The following is a 22,544-nucleotide window of genomic DNA, read 5'->3' on the forward strand; positions in this document are numbered from 1 at the left end:
CTTTTAAGTTATAATACCGCTTAATTTTCAGTGTTTTGTAAACACTTCTGATTATTAATATAACAGACTGGAAGAGTGCACTGTTCCTTTAATCCCACTACTCCATGGGTAACAAACTCAAAGATGCTTCTCCCAGTTGTCAAGGTGACTGATTAAGTTCTTTATTGATATCAGGCTTTAAACAAAAAAATCCACCAACTCAGTTTCTTTAAATAGTTATGGATTTACATCAGATAAAGGTTATTCAATAAATATAGAATAATTGTTAACATACCTTGTCAGTAATATAGAAGAACAAATGCCCATCTCTCTAAATATCCCCAAAACACACATCTTCATGCTTCAGGAAAAGAGGGCAAAAAAAAACTCTCTGTAAAAAAACACTTTGGCCAATGGGTTATTCTTGGAGGCAAGAGGATATTATTCTGGAGTCTGTTGCTTTGATGTTCTGGCACGTGTGGTCAAATCACTAATCATGCATGGCTGTCTCTCGTAGACTGAAAACCTGCAGACACTTCTTTCTCAGGTAGTAAAAAGTTTGAGATTATTTTTCAATCACTCATTCAAAATAACAAATAGGTTTCACTCTGAGTTGCTGCAGACAGTTCACTTTTTACATCTGGGAAAAATCAGTTGGACAGCTTGTTCATTACAAGTGTTTCTCCAACTTCAACTCGGTTCTGAGAAACTTTCTTCCAACTCTGCTTGCTTTTTGCAGGCTTTTTCCCAGCTTGGCTTGTTTTTAGTTGGCTACTCTCCAACTAAGTCATGCACGGTGGAACAGTGGTTGGCATTGCTGCCTCACAGCGCGAGAGACCCGGGTTCAGTTCCCGCCCCAGGCGACTGACTGTGTGGAGTTTGCACATTCTCCCTGTGTCTGTGTGGATTTCCTCCGGGTGCTCCGATTTCCTCCCACAGTCCAAAAATGTGCAGGTTAGGTGAACTGGCCATGTTAAATTGCCCGTAGTGTTAGATGTAGGGGAATGGGTATGGGTGGATGCGCTTCGGTGGGTCGGTGTGGACTGGTTGGGCCGAAGGGCCTGTTTCCACACTGTAAGTAATCTAATCTAATCTAATCTAATAAAACAAACAACTCTGCAAGCGAGCAACTATCACCAGTCTATGATTTCTTGGAAGCCTTGGTTAAAAAAAATCTGCAGTTCCATAATGAATTTTCAATGACTTATTTTAAGTAAAACACTACAGGTAGGTTCACAGACTAGAAATATATCTATTATTCACAATCCTTCAAAACTCAAGTCCTCCAAACTGTATTAATACTAAGTGTTTTTGCAAGGTTTGTGAAGGTTTGTAGCTCAGGTTGAGGTTTAGGGTGTAGGTTTGCTCGCTGAGCTGTAGGTTTGATATCCAGTTTGATATCCAGATATGGACATCAAACCTACAGCTCAGCGAGCAAACCTACACCCTAAATACTAAGTGTCTTTGTAACTTTATACAATAGGAACCTAAAACTGTCAAGCTAATTTAGTTTTCAAATTAAAATATTGGCTTTATTTCATTTTCTATACAGTTTTATTTGTTCTCTGGAATAGTTATGCATCAATCATTACTCTGAACTGCATATTATCTGTGACAGGCTTATATTTAAAGTTTTATGTTTACAATTATACAACAAAACCAGCTTGGTAGTGTCAATGGAGGCAGGATTGTTGAAGAATTATTGAAATTGGCTGTTTTAGTTGTAATTTTGTGGGCAGCAGTTATGCCTCTCAGTCAGAAGGCTGTGTTTTATATTTCCTCACCAAACACTGAGCACAAAATATAGGATATTTCTTCAATGCAGTACTGAGGGAGTACTGCAAAGCTGTGTTTTAGAAAAAAAAATACTAAACTGAGGTTCTGGCTACTCTACCCATCAAGTTACACTTTTTAAAGAATAGTAGGGAGGTCCAAAATTCTTGCAAGCCTTTACCCTTCAGCCAACTTTACCAAAATAGACCTTTCTTCTTTTCAAGCTTGTGGGTTTTCCCTTCAGTCACACATGAATGGGGTTCGGATGATGGCATTTGAAAAACACATACGGTACACACTCAATTATCTGCACTCCCACAATCTGCATTCTTGTTTATTTGAGAAGACTTATTGAGAATAGTGCAGGAGGAGCTGCCAGCATTTCCTTTCAGAACTTTTGTTAGCTCTACTTCTGTCAGCAAGATATGCTGTTTCTGTAACAGCTGATCTGAGGTAATTAGCTTGCTCCAAGCTCCCCAGTGAGCTTGCATAGATCTCCAGCCAAATAAACCACTTCTACACCAAGAGAGTGGGCCAAAAACGCTCCTTTGGTACCAATCACAACATTCCCACACACGGCAATAGAAATGTGAGTTAAAGACTGCATTTTATCAACTTGAAGCTCTATTACTGGACTCCATGATGCTGATCCCATGAAGCCGCTGACTTCAAACCTGAAATGGCACAGAGGCTGAGTGGTTAGAACTGCTGCCACACACAAGGGATCCAGGTTCAATTCCATCCTCAGGTGACTCTTTGTGTGGAATTTGCATGTTCTTCCCTTCTACGCACTGGCTTTCTCCGGGTGCTCCTGTTTCCTCCCACAGTCCAAAGATGTGCAAGTTAGGTGGATTGTCCATTGTGTTCAGGGATGTGTAAGCCTGGCAGATGTAGGATTATGGTATACAATGGGGGCAGGGTCTGGGTGGAATGTTCTTTGGATGGTCAGTGTAGACTTGATGGGCTGAATGGCCTCCTTCTGCATTGTAGGGATGCTATGATACAAGCCAAGTTTTATATCTTACATCAGCTGGAGATAACAGATGTATCTTTATAATTCAGAGGCTTTGTGAAATCTCAGCTGATGTTATGCACGTGACTGGAGATGGGTGTTGTAAGTCTTTAGTGTTTATAACTGGCAGGGTTGTGCAATGGAGATAAGCACCATTGGAAAATACCAAAGCCAAAACATGCAAAAAGCAGCATGTTCAAAGTAATGATCATCTGTGCAATGTTTGAACTCTTAATCACCTGTCAATTTCATTTATGGCTGAAAATTGAAGCTCTGATGTTTAATTATTTGTGATAAGCATAACCCTCTCTGCCATTTAGCAATGATGTTCTATGTATTTATTATACACTGACACATTTATAGATTAAAATAGTGGATGCCTAATACCACTGTTTACAATTAACGTAAGGTAAACTAAGTTATTTTACCAGTCCTTGTCATTTTTGTGCTATTGATTCTCCCTGACTTGTTTTTGAATTATTGTCAACTGGAGCACATCTCTTCTCATGCTGGAAGGGAAGTGACAGCTGGTCAAAACGAGCACAGAAGGTTGAAAACATTAGAAATATTTATAATGGGTCAGATCACACCATCAGTGCAGGATCTATGGCCCTTCAGTTTTACACTGACATCTTAGGAGTTACCTGACTCATCTCTAGCTTGAATCCAGTGGAGTGATGAGTTGTAAAGTTTAGTAATGAGGTATAATTACAGTGATACCACTTGCCCTTTACACATCACAAACTGAAGACATGCCTTGCAAGATCTGCTCTCAGTTCAGCGAATATCACAGTTTTTAAATGTACTTGTTAATTGTCTTTAATTTTAGGTTTCCCCAGTCAATACTGTTACCCCTTCAACTGCTCACCCCTTCCACATGCCCAACAATATTCAACATAATCACCCTACCCTGCCAATTTCCCGCTTGATACTGCTCACCCCTTGCTCACATCAGGCACAATCCCTCCTGATAGTGGTCAGCTTTGACCTTACACTGTTCAACTCATTCTGAGGGCCCTACAGTGTTCACCACATGCCCTGACACTGTACAATCCCCCCCGAGACTTGCTTATGTCCCTCCTGGCACTGCCAATCTTATCAGCTGGTTGGCATTAGCATTTTCTGGGTTCATCACCTGTCTGGCAGCCAAGTAAACTAACAGACTGGTCAGTGTATAGGAGATAAGACCAGTGGGGCATAGTTGCAATGAAGGACCCTTTGAAATGGCCCTGGCAATCGATGGTGGGACAAGAAATCTCTACCAGCCTGGGGAAGGTGTTGATAATTGGGGTTGGTGTGATCAAGGTAGGGAAAGGCTCAAGACTTTGTTGATGGGTATAGAGAAATAAGGATGGCTGATAGAAATATTTACCTTAAGGAAGTCTCCCACACCAAAGAAATCTGTGTAGCAGCTGTAAAATTCAATTTAAGCTCTTATAATTTCACAGAGAATCTAATTTAAAGATCTTTCAGTTAAAAAGAAAGTGCAAATATAGAATGCAGGTTTGCATCACATTCTGCACTTTTTCCAGTTTTTAAATACCTCAAAGTCCATCTAGGGAGGGTTAACACTGATGTTTATATCTCTGGGTAGGGTCTCACGGTGAGGGAGGAGTGTTACATTGGCACAGTTACAAAGGAGCAGCTTGTTTTCCAGTTCTATTCCCGCTAATTACATTCATGGTTTTGCTACCATGCTACTTTAATAGGATCCACAACAAATCCAGGTCCCATGACAAGCAGCTGGATCTGCCAGTTAGTTACTGAAGCTCATTAACATGTTAGAAAAACTTTCTTCAGTGGTGCCCAGAGAAATAGCACTTGTCCCAAGGTCTGTGTATTATTCTGATCCTGTAAGTGGTCCTGAGGGGAAGCAGACTTTCCAGATTCTATGCACAGTGGAAGGCTAAACATCTGGCAGAAAATCCTGTTATCCTAATGTATGACTGGGCTGTAATTATCCAGTCTCGCTCGTTGATTCTTCAATAGGATTGGGGCAGCAAAAGTGTCCATGCACTCTTTGCTGCATTTCAACTTACTTTAATATTATGCTGGTTTTCTGTCAAAAGTGTCATCATATTCAATCACAAAAAGACACCATCAGCCATATTTCCAATATTTTGGCATAACAGTGCAGACTACACAGAACATGTGCCTCTCTGGCATGCAGCATTGCAATGGATCAGATTGTAGCTACTAAAATACTATGCCTGGGAAATGTGTGTACCAGTGCCATGCCCTGGAATGATTTAAAAACATTCTTATAATTTTCAACTGGCACCGTGGAGGAGTGTCTATAGTCTTGAGATCAAACTGCAGTCATTGTACACAGGCTTTGCCTTTGCCAGAGAAATCTGCTGAACCAACATAAATGACCCCAAAGCAAGACAGTCAGCCCGGATGAGGGATGCATTACTGTATGAAAATTACCTGGTATGTCTTGATCACAAAAAGCAGGACAAATCCAACTCCACCAATTACCGCCCCATCAATCTACTCTCGATCATCAGTAAAGCCGGAAGGTATCATCAACAACGCTATCAAGCAGCACCTGCTCGGCTATAACCTGCTCACTGACGCCCAGTTTGAGTTCACCAGGGTCACTCAGCTCCTGACCTCGTTACAGCCTTGGTTCAAACATGGACAGAAGAGTTGAATTCCAGAAATGAGGTGACAGTGACAGCTCTTTACATTAAGGTTGCATTTGACCAAATGTGGTATTGAGGAACCATAGCAAAATGGGAATCAATGGGTATCAAGGGGCAAACACTCCACTGGTTAGAGTCATACCTGATACATAAGAAGATGATTGTAGTTGTTGGAGGGCAGTCATCTCAGCTCCAGGACATTTCTGCAGGGGTTCCTTCAAGTAATGTCCTCAGCCCAACCATCTTCCGCTGCTTCATCAATGACCTTCACCATCATAAGGTTAGAAATGGGGATGTTTGCTGATGTTTAGCACCATTCACAACTCCTCACATACTAAAAACAGTCCATGTTCTAATGCAACAAGATCTGGACAATATCCAGGCTTGGGCTGACCAGTGGCAACTAATATTTATTCCACACAAATGTCAGACAATGACCATCTCCAATAAGAGACAATCTAGCCATCGCTCATTGATATTCAATGGTGTTACCATCACTGAAAACCCCACCATTAATATTCTGGGGTTACCCTTAACCAGAAACTCAACTTGACTCATTGTATAAATACAGTGGCTACAGCAGCAGGTCAGAGGCTAGGAACACTGCAGTGAGTTACTCACCTCCTGACTTTCCAAAGCCTGTCCACCAACTACAAGGCACAAGTCAGGAGTGTGATGGAATACTCTCCCTTTGACTGGATGGGTGCAGCACCAACAATACCCAAGAAGCTGGACACCATCCAGGACAAAACAGCCCATTTGATTGGTACCACATCCACTAGCATGCACTCTCTACCACCACCAATGCTCAGTAGCAGCAGTACATACTATCTACAAGATGCACTGCAGAAATTTGCCAAGGACATTTAGACAGAATCTTCCAAATGCATGACCATTTTCATGTAGAAAGACAAGGGCAGCAGATAATGGGAACACAACCATAAGCAACTCCCATTCAAGCCACTCACCTTCCTGACTTGGAAATATATCACTGTTCTGTCATTCTTTCTGGATCAAAATCTTGGAATTCCCTTCCAAAGGGCATTGTGTGTGTACTGACACCACATGGACTTCAGTGATTCAAGAAGGCTGCTCTCCACCACTGTCTCAAGGGCAACCAGGGATGGACAATAAATGCTGGCCAGCTAGTGATGTTCGTGTTTCATGAACAAATTTTAAAATGGCTCATTGGAGATATGCCTCAAATTCATAACAATGAAAATTGTGGTCTGTTCTGCTAAATGGCAAATTTAACGACTGTTTGAAAAATGAATATGAGAAGAAATCTGGATTTCAGCCCAAAATTTTAATATTTCTCTGGTGAAACATAGAAGTTATTAGCAACATCCCCTATTGCAGTTCACATATGTGTTACACAGTAAATAGATCTTAGAGGCCCATGCAAACAAATCTGAACTGTGAAGAAATGCTTCAATTAAATGTTGTGAATCAACATACTTGCTTTGGGTGCCTCTAAATGATGACATACTGCAATACTGAACTCTAATTGCATTGGCCAATGTCAGCCCATATTAGTAAACAACAGCTGTTCAGAGGCTGTGTCATATTTGTCTAAATTTATGATTACATCCCTTGAGAATTAATTTCCATGCAATGTGACAGACACAAATGAAGATAGTGATTAAAAGGTTTGTGTCTGCACATAACACTGTACCTGCAGATAGTACAAAATTTATAATTGCAAACTTTAGCAAACAGAAAACTTACTGAGAATATTGCTTTACCTGTAAAACACAAGTCAATCAGGTTAAAATTATCAGTTGATTGTTGCATGGTACTGTGTGTGCTTGTTAATACTTTGCAACATTACATGTTAACAGGATTTTGTGCACCATATTTCAGTAAACTTTTAGCTAGTGACAAAATCATGTCTTACATTTCTTCAGATGGATGAAAGAATCAGGATGCATATCATGGATCATAGAATAGTACAGCACAGTACAGGCCCTTCAGCCCTTGATGTGCCGCCAACCTTTTATCTTACTCTAAGATCAAACTAAACTACATACCCTTCTTATGTGTTTCTGCAAATACATTTCTCAATATCATGCTCCATTCTAGCATTGAGACAGGATATATGCAGCCTGTTCCTGGGTCACTATTAAAACAATTAGTAGTACTTTTGAGAGAGTGAGGAAAAATGAGATTTCCTCCCTCCATTCTCTGAATTTAATCACTTCTGGAATCATGTGTGTTTACTGAGAATATCTGTGATGGACAGCTAGAGAAAGAACCCAAAACCTAACTGTATAGCAGAAAATGTACCATTTCAAAATTTTATCTCCCTTGACCGTCAGTAATATTTTTGATTTAATTGAAGATCTTTTATTCACAAATACGGTAAGTTTTTTCTTGCAGTTTTCAGACCCATCTGTAAACAGCTTTTCTCACAACTCCTTTATATTTTCTGTTCTTTCCCTTATTTTTAAGGGTCTCAGATATCTTGGATCTCCCGTTATTTCATTCAGGAGATGAACAATCTGCTTTTACGCACTGACATACTGTTTTCATCCAGTTCATCCAGTCTGCTCCCTATGTATAAGTCTCTGCTCTCTGCTTTGCATTTGTGACCACAGCTGTCATTTTAGGGTTTAATAAGTATGCAGATGCATTTTTGAGGTAAGATGAGATGTCCCTGTGACCTCAGTAATCATGTGTTTGTGTTTTCCCAAGAAATTGGACCCTTTAGTGCTCAGCCTTCAGCTGTATTGTACAGCATAACAATAAATAGTTGAACAGTTACAAAGGGTGGCCTAGGCTTGTATCAGACCCAAAGAAAAAACGCAGAAAGACAATGAGGCAATGGCATCATTAAAATGTGGGACTCAGTATACTGAGTGTTAAACACAAATCCCGACTCTCACATTCTGCAAACAAAGCACTGGAATCAACCTGAAATGTACATAGCAATTTCAAAACTATTGTATTGTTCATGCCTGATCACAATACTGGCTTTATTATAGTATTAAAAAAACTTGTTGAGTTTCCATAGGGATGTTTGTGGACCTGTGCAAACAGGAACTTCTCCAAAACACATTCAAGGATCTATTTTACAAACATTCTGTGAAGGACAGTTTACTCTAAGAAATTCTACTCAAAGTGACATTCCCTCTATGAAGCTTATTTGCAGTCTACTACTGTAGTTAGCTATATACTCACAATCCAAGTGGCTGTGCCTGATCCCTTCAACATCCTCAGCATGAATGAAGTAATAGCATCGTTTGCCCACAATATCTACAGGAGTTAGATCCATATAGTCACTAATCCTGCAGGATACAGAAGCAGAAATGAATCAATATTAAACAGTATAGAATGGTTCCTCAGAAAATAAATTAGTGGTTTGAAAATATGGTATAATAAAATGAAATACACACCATTATGCAAATATATACAATATATGGGGAGCTATGGGATGCAATTTTTAAAAAAACGTTTGTGTTATGTGAGTGTCACTGGCTACACGAACATTTTCCCTGGGGTGGGAGAGTCCAGAACAGGGGGGCATAGGTTTAGGGTGAGAGGGGAAAATTTAAAAAGGATCTAAGGGGCAACTTTTTCACACTGAGGGTGGTGCTTGTATGGAATGAGCTGCCAGAGGAAGTGGTGGAGGTCGGTACAATTACACCATTTAAAAGTCATCTGGATGGATATATGAATACAAAAGGTTTAGAGGGATATGGACTAAATGCTGGAAAATGAGACTAGATTAGTTTCGGATACCTTGTTGACATGGACTGGTTGGATCAAAGGGTCTGTTTCAGTGCTGTATATCTCTAAGACTATTTAATGTCCAACCCTATTTGCCGACAGGGCAGTTAAAGGTCTGTGGGTCTAGAGCCACATATAGACCAGATATGGTCAGAATAGCAGACTTCCTTCCCTAAAAGGAGATTGTAAAATAGTTAGGTTTTTATACAATTCACAATAATTATACAGTCACCATTAAGCTAGGTTTTTTTTCCCCCTGATTTTCATTGAATTGAAGTTTCACTATGTGGCATAGCAGGATTCAAACCATATCTGCAGCACGGGCGGCACGGTGGCTCATGCGGCAGCATGGTGGCTCAGTGTTTAGCACTGCTGCCTCACAGCACCAGGGACCTGGGTTCAATTCCCACCTCGGGCAACTGTCTGTGTGGAGTTTGCACATTCTCCCATATCTGCGTGGGTTTCCTCCGGGTGCTCTGGTTTCCTCCCACAATCCAAAGATGTGCAGATTAGGTGAATTAACCATGCTAAATTGCCCATAGTGTTAGGTGCAGGGGTAAATGTAAGGGGAAGGGTCTGGGTGGGTTGCTTTTTGGAGGGTCGGTGTGGACTAGTTGGGCTGAAGGGCCTGTTTCCACACTGTAGGGAATCTAAGAAATCTAAGAAAACATTAAAACACTGATATGGGCATAAAATAATTGGATTAATCCCTCATTCTTCTTATTTGAGCTCAGCTATGAATAGAGGCACCAAGTGGAGGTCAGTCAGGCAACGTTTGCAGTACTGAGCGGAAAACATTACATGCACTGCCACCAGTCAGCTGTTGCATAGGTTAGGCAGCCAATCATGAATGACATGGACTGTTTGTCATCTGTACACTTGTATGGCTTGGATTGAATCATCAAGTAAAAAAAAAATGAGTAAAAGGAATTGCAGATCCTTATTTAAAAGATAAAGAAACATGAAATTCAGAGAAATGAAAGGTAAGATTGCTTACCGATTTTCACAGTAAACAATATTGAGGTCCATATTTACTCTGGTGACAAACATTTGGCAGTCAATCCTGACTTCATTAATAGTGGGAGGTGGCAAAGCATGAGCCACAACGACTAGACCTATAATTTGAGTAGGCAGCACACGTCCATGTGAAAGAGATACTCTCAACCGTAACCGTCCAGTTATATGAATGACCTGAAACACAGTAATGATATTACAAAGTGTAAATGTTAGCCGTCAGCCAGCTCATCTTCTGAAAACTGACCACTTTGAATGTAATACTTGTTGAATACAATGAGATTGTTTCTCTTCCCCTTGTATTTTTGAATTACTTACAACAAAAGCACAATGTGGTACGATTCCAGATATGGAAAGGTAATATTGAGAGAAAAAAAAAGAGGGTACAAAATGCCTCAGTTGAATAATTGCAACAAAAGGGAAAATAGTTAAATATTGGATTTTAGAAAGCACGAATGTACTGTTTGTTAGTGTTTAACAGTTTTATGACAATTCATATATTTTCAACAAATGGATTGAGGAACCTTATGGGAAAGACTGAAATAAATACATTTGTGCTTAGTGAGGGCATGGTAACAGCAGACCACGGGAACTTGTTTATAATTATGCACCATTGGATGTTTGTTGTAAAGTAATACCTAACACAAGGTCAAAACTAACACAGCTTAACACAGAGGAATAATCTGAAGTGGCACCCAAGTCTCTTGCATCTAATCTTTCTTTCTGTTACAATTCTGGAAGAAATGCATCTCAACTGTGAGTTATTTCCACGAAAAAATGTTTTTGATACAAAAAGTTATTTGATACTCATTCTCCCACCAAAAAGACTAGTTGATGGATTAGCTTCAGTCTGGCCTCATCTTCTGATGTTTTTTTGTCTTGAGTGAACCCAGTAGAGTTTTATATTACTATCAGTAAGCTAAAGGACACAGTAACATGCAAGCCTTCCAATGGCAGAGTACAGACCCTGGAGAGGGAACAGTTTAGGGCCATCTGCTCTGTCCTGAACACCACCTATATGTTGGTTCTTGGCTGATATATCTTTGTGGTTCAGTGGCTGTTGATTGGCTGTAATTGCTTTCAGGGAGGAGAAAGTGAGGACTGCAGATCCTAGGGATCAAAGTTGAAGAGTGTGGTGCTGGAAAAGACAGCTGATCAGGCAGCATCTAAGGAGCAGGACAGTCGACGTTTCGAGCATAAACTCTTCAGACTGGTTGCTGTACTTAATGACTAAGTTGTTGATGGTAGATAGGTAACTTTGAGTAAATGGACCACAATAATTGAAGGATGGCATCTGATGGATGGATGCTTTATTTGTTGCCTAGTTTCTGTTGACTGGCAGATAAAAGGTAAAGTTGCCATGAATCATCAGACCAAATAGGCTCGAAGATGGTTGGGTCTAGTCCAGTTCCCTGGAAATTTTTGTATCAATAGTCTGGAGCTGAGATGACTTCAGTATTATACTTGTTGCATGCACCTTCTATTGGCTGTTAGTTATTGCCTTTATTCATGCAGGCTGGGTTTATTCCTACACACGTCGTGGGGTTTTTAAGGGAAAGAGAAATGTTAACTGCTAACTTGAGACTCTTATGGAAAAGTCTGACAGTTAAGAGCTCTCTGATATTTTGTTTTGTAAACTTAATTTGGGGAAGGCAGAGTTTTCTTGAAGTCTTCACGCACTCATTACAAACAGTCATTCACTGAAGTGATATCATCGTCAGTATTATTGCAATTTCTTGAGTGCTCTGCTTCAAGTGTAGTTCTGTACAGAGACCATTCTAAGAGGCTCTACAAAATCTCATCAACCACTCTTGTACAGATTTTGAGGACACTATTCTCAGTCATTGTGAAGAGGCTGCATCAGAAAAAAAAAACATGGACTAAGTGCACTACTAGAAAAACATATCTTTCCATGAGATTGATTGTGATTACTCTGTGAAAAGAAAGTGGTGCATTGACTCCGGAATAGCTAAGAGCCAGATTTTATAAAGTTCAACATTGGCAAACTAGCTGAAATCATTTCAAACTCACACTGAGCCTGTAAATTGTATTCCATCTCTAACTTTTGTCTTTGAAAATCAACATGTCAAAAAATGATTTGAAATTAAAATTCCATGTAGAATTGTCTCAGAATATTTTTTGAAGTCATTTTCACAGAGCAGTTTCGTATGCATTGCTTCAAGACTGCCCTTGGCAAAAACATCACAAGTTGTCAAAAAACTTTAATATGACCAAGCAGCTAAATATAAACTGACACTAGGAACCCTACTGAGACAATAAATAGTAGGAAAAAAATCTCACTTTAATGCAAGCCTACATACAAGGAGATCGATTTTTATAATTCATGGTTTGGCACACAATATCATCCTCAGAGTGAATATTGAAGAGAAATACATAAGAAATTTGAATGATCAACTCCTAGGAATTCTCAGGAAAACATATAACAGTGTATTAAATAAGATCAAATTGAGATCCAGTTACAAGGCAGGTATAAACTAGTAAAGAAATCTCTTTGATATGAACCCCTGAGTGAAATACTTGTGTAAGCATTTATGCAGGATAATCTTATTTTATCTCACATGTGTTCAAGTATATGCCTCAGGGCCATTTTTTAAAAATGTCAAACCCAGAATGTATTTTTTTCTTTGAGTCAATGTCAAAATTGTGGTTGAACAATGCTTGTGGTGCACTGTGGCATCACCTCAGTGCTCCACCAGCACCTTTGCACAAAAGGGAAAAAATCCTTTAGTCGCCTTGACTGTATCATCAAAACATCATCAACTTATCAGCACTACCCTTGAGAAAGTGCCAAACATTTGAAAAAATGACAGCATGGAATTACTGAAGCATTTTGTTTTGACCACGTGAGGGGAAATGAATTGGTTCCCCAATTTTAAACCTGCCATCAGCCAAAACTAGTTTTTTTCTTTTCTTATTCGCACACAGCTGTATCACACTTCAACTAAAATGAGATACTAATCAAAATTAAGGAGCTAATTACAAATTTTTCTTAAATGAAAGACAGATGATTTTTATTACATGCTTACCCTGAATGAAGTAAAATGTGACATCAAAAACACACATAAATATTGGTATAAAGTTTAAATGGGGAGTGTGTCTTGTATAAAAAGAATAAAGAATATACAGTTTAAAAAGTTCTTAGAATCATTTACTTGAGAGAGTCAAACCTGAGACCACAGGTATTAAAATCACAAACAGATCTATAGAAAAAAAATAGTGTTGAGTCAATGGTACAATATTCTTAGATCTGAAATTTAATGGAAGTTGTATTTCTTATGAAAATCTATCAATGAAAATGTTGAGAATGTATCATGCACTATTATGTTCAAAAATCAGATAAGTTGTTGGCTTTAATAAAAGAGAAACATTTTAGGGCACAAACTGGTAAGATACAACTTGCTACCTCAATTTCTTCATGTAAGAATGTGGTCCTTTGTGCATCAAGTGCAGCCAAATCATAAATCTGTTTTTTTAAACACATCCACGATTTTGCTACACATATAACACACAGAAGAAATCTTCACCGTGATGAGTTCCTGGTCTTACGTGTTACATGGCTGTGAGTTCCCAACTGTATAGAAAATAGAAAGCTGAAGGAAGCCTGGCATTGCATTCAGATATAGTTTTGCAGAGATTATTGAGGGAAAACAGGTAAATATATCACAACTAATAAATATTTGAAACTTATTCACTATTACACCACAAATATTCTGAAGCCCAGTTCTGGTAGGGCAACCAATGTCATTGATATGAAGCAATATCGGCCCTTAGGTAACATAATTTCTGAAAGCATCTGTCAAGATCAAGTTTGATTATGTAAATTTATTCAGACAAAAATATTTGAGAAACAGATTCTAGTGAACAAACCTTGGCTATATTTCGGAGATGTAATGCAGCATAGAGGATTCTTCTAAAAATGCATTTGTTTGGGATTGGGCTTCCACACAGAAAAACACAGCCATTCCCTAACAATGATGTTAAGTACAGTTCTGTTACTTATTTAAGAAAAATACTTGATAAAAAGGTTTACTAAAATGAGTTGTATAATGTAAATGACATTTAAATACTTGTATGTTTTTATGACTGGCATCACTGTTTATAACACTATTATGCTGAACATCCTTCTATTTAATGATTGGAAAGCATCCGATGAATGCTAATACCATTCTGTGAAATAATTTCTTCTTCATAAAGTATATGGCTGCAAATTTACCCAGAATAATTTCTTTTCCTACAATCCCAGATGTAATACAACTTTTCCAATCTCATGTTTATCTTTCGTAAGCTTGGCAATGAAATAGTGATTAGCTTCCATGCAATTTGTAATTGTCAATTAACTTTGCACTTGCACCAGATTGCAAGGTTAGTGAATTGAAGCGTGGTAGATGTAGTGTGATTGATCTGTGATTAAACAAGTACATAATCTGTCTGTATATGAGCTGCAGTTCGAATGCAAGCTGGATGACTATGCTTACAGAAAATATAAAGGCCACCATAGTCAGTCAGCTGAGAAATTAAAGAGAGCAGCACTATGAAAGAGTGAAACCATATATACTTATGAAGCATTAGAGTATAAATGGCAAATGATCTGACACAGTGTAATAAATCTGTGCCACAAAAATTTCATGGCTGAACTAAAATTTCTTTTGTGTGCTTATACTCAGGTATTCTAAGTCTGCAGCGACTGTCAGCACCTGATCAAATTATAACATTCAAACATTATGCAGAAGCCACTCAGGTCATGTTATTTTGTTGACACATCTGACATAAAACTGACCCATCAATAATCAAGCTATTATTGTGTTTATCAACATCCTTTCATTTACAAAACATGGCGGAGATGCAGCAAACAAATCCATTTCATTTGGGGTATCTTCATATGGCACACTTCAAATAAACCAGGCCTTGAGAACTAGGCTTTTCTCCAATGCTGTGCACAAGCTATCAAGTGTTATTGTGAACTATTTTTTTTTACCTCTGTTGCCACACCACTCTAGCCATGGTCATGCACAAGCGGTGTCACCATCTTCCTCTTTTACTAGTTCCTGACCCCATGTGCAACAAGAAATGGCTGGGGCCTTCAAGTCACACATTGAAAACATCCCTGAAACTTTGTTGGGTGTCTCACTGGTCATTTGGCTTTGGCTAGCACATCATATAGAAAGTCTGAAACAAAAACATGAATTGAAAAAAACTGAGCAGGTCTGGCATTTGTGAAGAGAAATGAGAGTTAATGTTTTGGGTCCAGGAACCCTTCGCCATTTTGTTTTCCATTTAGATTTCCAGTATAAGTATATAAGTTAGCTCGCTGAGCAAGAAGGTTTTCAGATACTTTGGAACCATGAACAGGTAACATCATCAGTGAGAGTCTCTGGGGAAGCACTGGTAGTATGTCCTGCCTCTCTATTTATAGGTCTTGGTTTAAGGTGGGTGATGTCAATACCGGCTCTTTTTTTCAAAGAAGGTAGAAAGGATCTAAGTTGCTGTGTTTATTGATGGAGTTCTGATTAGAATGTAATGTGTCTAAGAATTCTCATGCATGTCTTTGTTTCACCTGTCCTAGGATGTGTATGTTGTCCCAGTCAAAGAGGTGTCCTTCTTTGTCTGTATGTATGGAAACTAGTGATAGTGGGTCATGTCTTTTGGTGGCCAGTTGGTGTTCATATATCCTGGTGGCAAAACAAAGACACGCACGAGAATTCTTAGAGGCATAACCAGAACCACATCAATAAACATATTGATTTAGATGCCATCTACCTTCCCTTTAAAAAAAAACTGGAAATGACATCACCCACCTTAAAAAAAACCAAGACCTATAAATAGAGAGGCATGACATACCACCAGCGCTCTCTGGAGACTCTCACTGATGATGTTACCTAGTATGGTGATGAAACATTGGAAAACAAACTTTCCAGCTCAGTGAGCTAACTTACGTACTTAGCATCAACCTGAGCTACAAATCTTCTCAAAAACTTCCAATATTCTCAGTATGTTGTTGTTTTTTTATTTTACTATTCATATAGAAAGCTCTCAGCTATGACCACCTCTTGTCCAACAAACATTCTTGAGACAATGAAGTTCCCCCAGTTTGATGAGTGCTAACAAACTTGAGCATTCTGTCATTGAGAGAACAGCTATATCTGTGATTTTGTCCTGTTAGGCTACACTCAATGCACAAAAGATATTCTTGATGTCTGAAAGTTGTCTGTGCTTCACCACCATACAAGGATTATCTTGATGTTATCTCACATGCACAGGTAAGTCAGCCAAAGGTGGGAGCTGTTTTTCACTATTAATGCATCAGTTTCTGCATCAAGGAATGGTATAATGGAATGTCCATCACCATTGACATGAAGGAGCAGAATCTGTGAACTACTTTAAGCTGAGTTTTATTTAGTGTGCTCAGGGTTGTAATGAAATGTGTTGTCCAATATCCACAATTTCCTTGGTGTTTACAGTCAGGGAAAACAATTTATGGGACAAGATAGGGGGAAGAGTCCAGAAGTCCTTCTAGCTGAGTTTTCACATCCATGACTTGGAAATCATGATCAATACAGTGTTCACTGATCATGGCATAATGTGCTTTTGAATTGAATTTATTGTCACATGTACCGAGGCACAGTGGAAAGCTTTGTCTTGTGAGCAATACAGGCAGATCATAGAGTTTAGTAGCATAGATAAGTAAATAATAGGTAAGCAGTGGCAAAAACAAAAACACAGGTACAGGTAAATGTTAAGAATTTGTGAGTCCATTCAGTATTCTAACAACAGTTGGGTAGAAACTGTTTAGAAATTGGCTGGTCTGTGTGTTCAAGCTTCTGTACCTTCTCCCTGATGGTCCAGGTTGTAGAAAAACAATGCTAGGGTGAGATGGATCTTTGAGAATGCTGGCAGCCTTTCCCTGACAGTGGGCTTAATAGATGGATTCTATAGATGGGACATTGGCCTTTGTGATTGTCTGGGCCAAGTTCACCACTCTCTGTAACTGTCTCCGATCTTGAATGGTACAGTTGCCATACCAGGTAGTGATACATCCAGGATGAATGCTCTCGATGGTGCACCTATAAAAGTTGGTCATACCAAATTTCCTCAGCTGCCTGAGGAAGGAGAGACACTGTTGGGCCTTTGTAACCAGTGCATCCACATGAAGAGTCCAAGAAAGCTTTTTGTGGGTGACCACTCTCAGGAGTTTGACACTCTCCATTCGTTCAACCTCTGTGCTGTTAATGTGTAGGGAGACATGAGTAACATCCCGCTGACAGTCAATAATGAGTTCCTAGGTTTTGTTGGCATTGAGAGCTAGGTTTTTCTCAGTGCACAATTTTTCCAGGTCTTCCACCTCCCGTCTGTAGTCTGTTTTGTCGCCATCTGAGATTTGACCGACTGGTGGTGTCATCAGCGAACTTGTAAATGGCATTAGTTTGGTCTTTGGCGATGCAGGCATGGGTATACAGTGAGTACAGTAGTGCGCTGAGTACACACCCCTGGGGGAGCTCCAGTGTTGAGTGTTAGTAAGGATGAAATATTGTCCAAAATCTTCACTGATTGTGGCCTGTGGGTCAGGAAACTGAGGATCCAGTTGCAGAGTGTGGGGCATAGTCCGAGATCACTGAGTTTAGTAATCAGTCTCGAGGTGATAAAGGTATTGAAGGCTGAACTGTAGTCAACTAGTAGGATTCTTACGTAGCTGTTCTTGGTATCAAGGTGTTCTAGGGAGGAGTGAAGGGCAAGTGATATATGGCATCTGACGTGGATCTGTTGGTCCGATAGGAAAGTTGGAGTGGGTCAAGAGTAGTGGGGAGGCTGGAGTTGATTAATGCCATGACCAGCCTTTCAAAGCACTTCATGACCACCGAAGTTAGGGTCACTGGGCAGTAGTCATTGAGACATGCTGCATGAGCCTTCTTAGGCACAGGGATGATGTTGGTCCTCTTGAAACAGGCAGGGACAGTAGCCTGCTGCAGGGAGAGGTTGAAGGTGTCCGAGAAGACCCCTGCCATTTGATCTGTGCACGGCCTGGTACTCTGTCTGGTCCCATCACTTACTTTGGATTCACACTAAGGAAAACTGACCTGACCTCTGATGCAGTGACAGTCGGGATAGGTTCGTCAGGACTTGTTGGAATAGGTGTTACATCTCCACCGAAATTCTGCTCAAAGCAAGCATAGAAGGTGTTGAGATGATCTGGGAGGGATCTGTCATTGTTTGCTATCTTGCACTGTCTCTTTTTAGAACCTGTGATATTACTCGGTCCTTCGCATAGTCGCCGGAAGTCTTTCTGGGTCTCTAGTTTGGATCGGTATTGGTCCTTGGCTGTCTTAATGTGGAGGTCATATTTGGACTTGTTATATTTGAGTGGGTCTCCTGACCTGAAGGCCTCATGCCTGGTTTTCACATTCAGTCTTGATTAACTGTAGAGAATGCTGTCTGATCCTAGTATGCAAGTGTACACCTTCCACATTGGGAGGGATTGCAAAGACAGGAGTGTGGTGTTGGGGGGGGGGGGCCTGTTTGCTTCATTCTTAAGTCAGAAGATGTCGGAGGACATCCTTCAAAGTATACAGTGTAGGGCATATTGTGCTTCTGCATGCACTCAATTTATAAGTTGATTTTTGAGTGTAGAAGGTTGAGAGGTGACCTTATAGATGTTTGTAAAGTAATGAGGGGTATAAATAGGAATAATGGTAGTTGTCTTTTCAAGCCTACGGGGCACATTTTTAAGGTGAGAGGAGAGTGATTTTAAAAAAGACCCTGGGGGCAAATGTTTTACACAGAGGGTGATTCATGTGTGGAATGAACTTCCTAAGGAAGTGATGGATGTAGGTACAATTACAGCGTTTAAAAGACATTTGGATAAGTACATGAATAGGAAAGGTTGGAGGGATATGGGTCAAGAACAGGCAGGTGGGATTAGTTTAGTTTGGGATTATGTACAGCGTGGATTGGTTTAACCAGGGGGTCTATTTCTGTGCTGTATGACTCTGAGTCTATTAATATGACCTAGCAAAGGCCTTTTCCATGATTTGATTTGATTTAATTTATTGTTATCACATGGGATACAATGAAAAGTATTGTTAACCAGACAACTCATACCTTACATAAATACTTCAGGGTATTAAAACAGAATGCAAAATATAATGTTACAGCTACAGAAAAGCTGCAGAGAAAGATCAACTTTATGAGGTTGGTTAATAAATCTGATAACAGTGGGAAAGAAGCTGTTCTTAAATCTGGTGTGTTTTTAAACTTTTGTATCTTCTGCCTGATGGAAGAGGGTGGAAGAGAGAATAATCAGGGGTGGGGGGTGGGGAGGCGGTGGGGGGGGGGGGAGGTCTTTCATAATGTTGGCTGCTTTCCTGAGGAGGTGGGAAGTGTAGACAGAGTTAATGGAAGGAAGGCTGGTTTTGTGATGTAACAGATTGTGTTCACAACCCTCTGTAGGAAATATTCTTGACATTGCTCTCCCTTCTGTTGCCTTTGTTTTTTGTCAGTGTGATGATTTTTGCATTACGCCATCTCCCGTGGAATGGAGCCCAGTTTCTAGCAACTGTCAAAAAGGTGTGGCCATCAGTGGGATTTTCCATTCTTGAACAAATTTATCTGGGATTCCATCCTTGTTGGGTGTCTTTCTGTTTTTTTAAGCAATCTGTTGCCTTCTTAAACTCAAGTTATTATGGCCCTTAATCTCATTCATCGAAGATGGGAAACTGAAGAGGAGGGTCAAACATAAACAGTGACATGTCTATCCCACAGGATCACAAATCTCAGTGCTCAGCTCAGCAGGAGATCAGTTTACTTTTGTCTATCAGCCAATACCTCACCAACTACCAACTTCAGAGTGATGGTAGGGTCAAACATCATCTTGATCCTTTCATATGTAGCTCACTGATTCTCATCATCGCAGGGAGTTTGGATTTCTGCACATCAGCTGATTCAATGTTTATTTACGTAGGACACCCTTATCGTCTGCATAGATATCTTGGCTTCTTTCAGGTCATGCAGTTGGTTTTATGTTGTGCATCATGCAGGCTTTGTTTTTTGCGTCAAAGGCAGATATCTGAGCTGAGCAGGTCTCAAGGCAGTCCTTGTTACCGGTTATGCCTTTAATAAATAACTGGTGTTGTGTTCAGTGTGGATGTGGAGAACACTGGACAGACTTTGCCTTCTTGGGGTAATCAAGTTGATTGCAATGTCTAACCTTCAATGACAATATGATATCTTATGGAAGTGTCTGTTCTGAATGAATGCGTTTGTTGTTCAGAGTTCATTCAAGGTACAAAGTGCAAGAAGGCATAGTCTGTTGTTGATTTTGCCGGTTGTATGATAAACATGGCACGTTGGCCATGAATTGCTTTCTGTCCAAACACATGCATTGCAGTTAGCCAGGATGAATATTCACCATCATTTGAAATTTTCTTCACTACAGCATCTATGCAGCTGTAGGTGTGCTTTCTACCTGTGATGCTAACATATAGAGTTGGCACATATTATGCGGACTGTGCATCAAATGAAAGTTGCAAGAAGATGAGGTGCTACTTGACTGCTACTGACAACTCAAAGGACCATGTCGGCTAGTTAGGAACAGAAGGATGCTATTTCACCAAGTGCACCTAACTCAGCATTCTAGATCATTATATATTGTTTCCTCAATGCTATTTTCCCGCAATATCTCCATTTACCTTAATATAATTCATCTCTGGAAACCAGGTTATTTTTGCCTAGAACTTGCTCAGTGCTTGAGCTCCCACAGACCTCTGGTGTAGAGAATTTCAAAGCTTTAACACCATGATCTCATTCTTAATGGGCTATACCTTATCCTGAGATCACACCCCATGGTTCGAGAGTCACCACCCAAGGGAAACATGTGTTCAACATCGACTCTGTCACACTGTAAGAACTTGTAAGTTTAAATTAGATCACCTCTCTTTCTTTGAAATTCTAGGGGACACACACCCAGTTTACATTATCTCTCTTCATAAGACAGTCCCACCATCTCAAGAAGTAATCTGGTAAACCTTCATGAAATCCCCTCGATGGCAAGTATATCTTTCCTTAAATTATAAGTCAAACACTGTGCACAATATTTCAGGTAAGGTCTCACCAAGATTCTTCACAATGACAGCAAGATATATTACTTCTCTACTCAAATCTCTTCAAAATGAATGCACACATATCGTTTGCATTCCTCATTGCTTGCTGTTTTTAGTGACTCATGGACAAAGCTACACAGATTCCTTTGGATACCTGAATTTCCTAATCCCTCATCATTTAAGAAATATCTGCCTTTCTAACTCTTTCTACCAAGTTACAACCTCAAACTTATATACTTTATATTCTGTCTGCTGTGTTCTAACTCATTCTATTAACCTAAATCCTCTTGAAGCCTCCTTCAATCCTCTTCACAATTCATTTCCACCCAGTTTAGTATCATCAGCAAATTTGGAAATGTACAATTTACCTTGTATCCAAATTATTTACATAAACTGGGAACAGTTGGGGACTTAGCACTGACCCATATGATACCACACTGGTAATAGCTTGCATTCCTGAGAATGATTTGTTTCTTCCTCTACTTTACTTTCTATTTATTAACTAATTTTTTCATGCTCATATATTACATCTAACCCACTTGATCTAATTTTATTTGCTAATCTCCTGCTTCAAACTTCATCAAATGCATTCCAAAAATTCAAAAACACCACATCACTGGTTCTTCCTTGTCCTTGTAAGTAACAGCTTCAAAGGTGCTGGAGGTGATTTCCTCAAATTCCAGGAGAAGCAATTACTGTTTTATATGCTGTTGCATTGATTTGAAACTTTGGGGGAAAAAAGTCAAAACAACAGCAATTTTAAAAGGGAGAAGAGCAGACAAAGGAAGCACATGGTGAGGTCAGTGCAGGAGAGAGAGAGAGAGAACCTGCACAGTTACTGCTTTTGCTGTTTTGAATTCATGTATCGCTGGACATCGGAGTGCGTCTGAGAAAATTAACAAATAGTGAATTTCATACTAATCTCGGAGGAACCTGTTTGGGCGAAGTTCACAGCACAGAATCAGGTAAATTAATCATTATTTTAAGTGTGTCCAATAGAAAGGCTGCAGTAGTGAGTAGAGTGAGTGCTTTCTTGATTATATGTTTTTGGAGATATGTCTCTTGATTAAACTTAAAATATAAGCCATAACTATTAATTTAACCCAGGGCAGTGTTTTGGAGAGGAATAAGACGGTGTTATTTTCTGGGTCTGTAGATTGTGAAGGAGCAAAAATGGCCTTTAGTAGAGTGATATGTACTTCTTGTCAGATATGGGAGATTAAAGAGAGTTTAAGGCTTACTGCGGATTATATCTGCCATAAATGCTGTTGGATGCAA

At 39.6% G+C, this 22,544-nt stretch overlaps 1 protein-coding gene across 7 annotated transcripts in view; it reads right to left on the reverse strand.

The window, feature by feature from the left end:
- npas3 (neuronal PAS domain protein 3) overlaps nucleotides 1-22,544 on the reverse strand; it is a 1,321,930-nt gene that overhangs the window by 38,125 nt on the left and 1,261,261 nt on the right. For all 7 annotated transcript variants that reach the window (XM_072568956.1, XM_072568955.1, XM_072568959.1 and 4 more), the window contains 2 exons: nucleotides 10,139-10,332; nucleotides 8,593-8,699 (listed from right to left, as the gene is read on the reverse strand). In XM_072568956.1, the coding sequence (XP_072425057.1) occupies nucleotides 8,593-8,699; nucleotides 10,139-10,332 (301 nt within the window). The remainder of the gene's footprint in view (nucleotides 1-8,592; nucleotides 8,700-10,138; nucleotides 10,333-22,544) is intronic.

Source organism: Chiloscyllium punctatum, chromosome 4, assembly GCF_047496795.1.
Source record: "Chiloscyllium punctatum isolate Juve2018m chromosome 4, sChiPun1.3, whole genome shotgun sequence".
NCBI classification, from domain to species: Eukaryota; Metazoa; Chordata; class Chondrichthyes; order Orectolobiformes; family Hemiscylliidae; genus Chiloscyllium; species Chiloscyllium punctatum.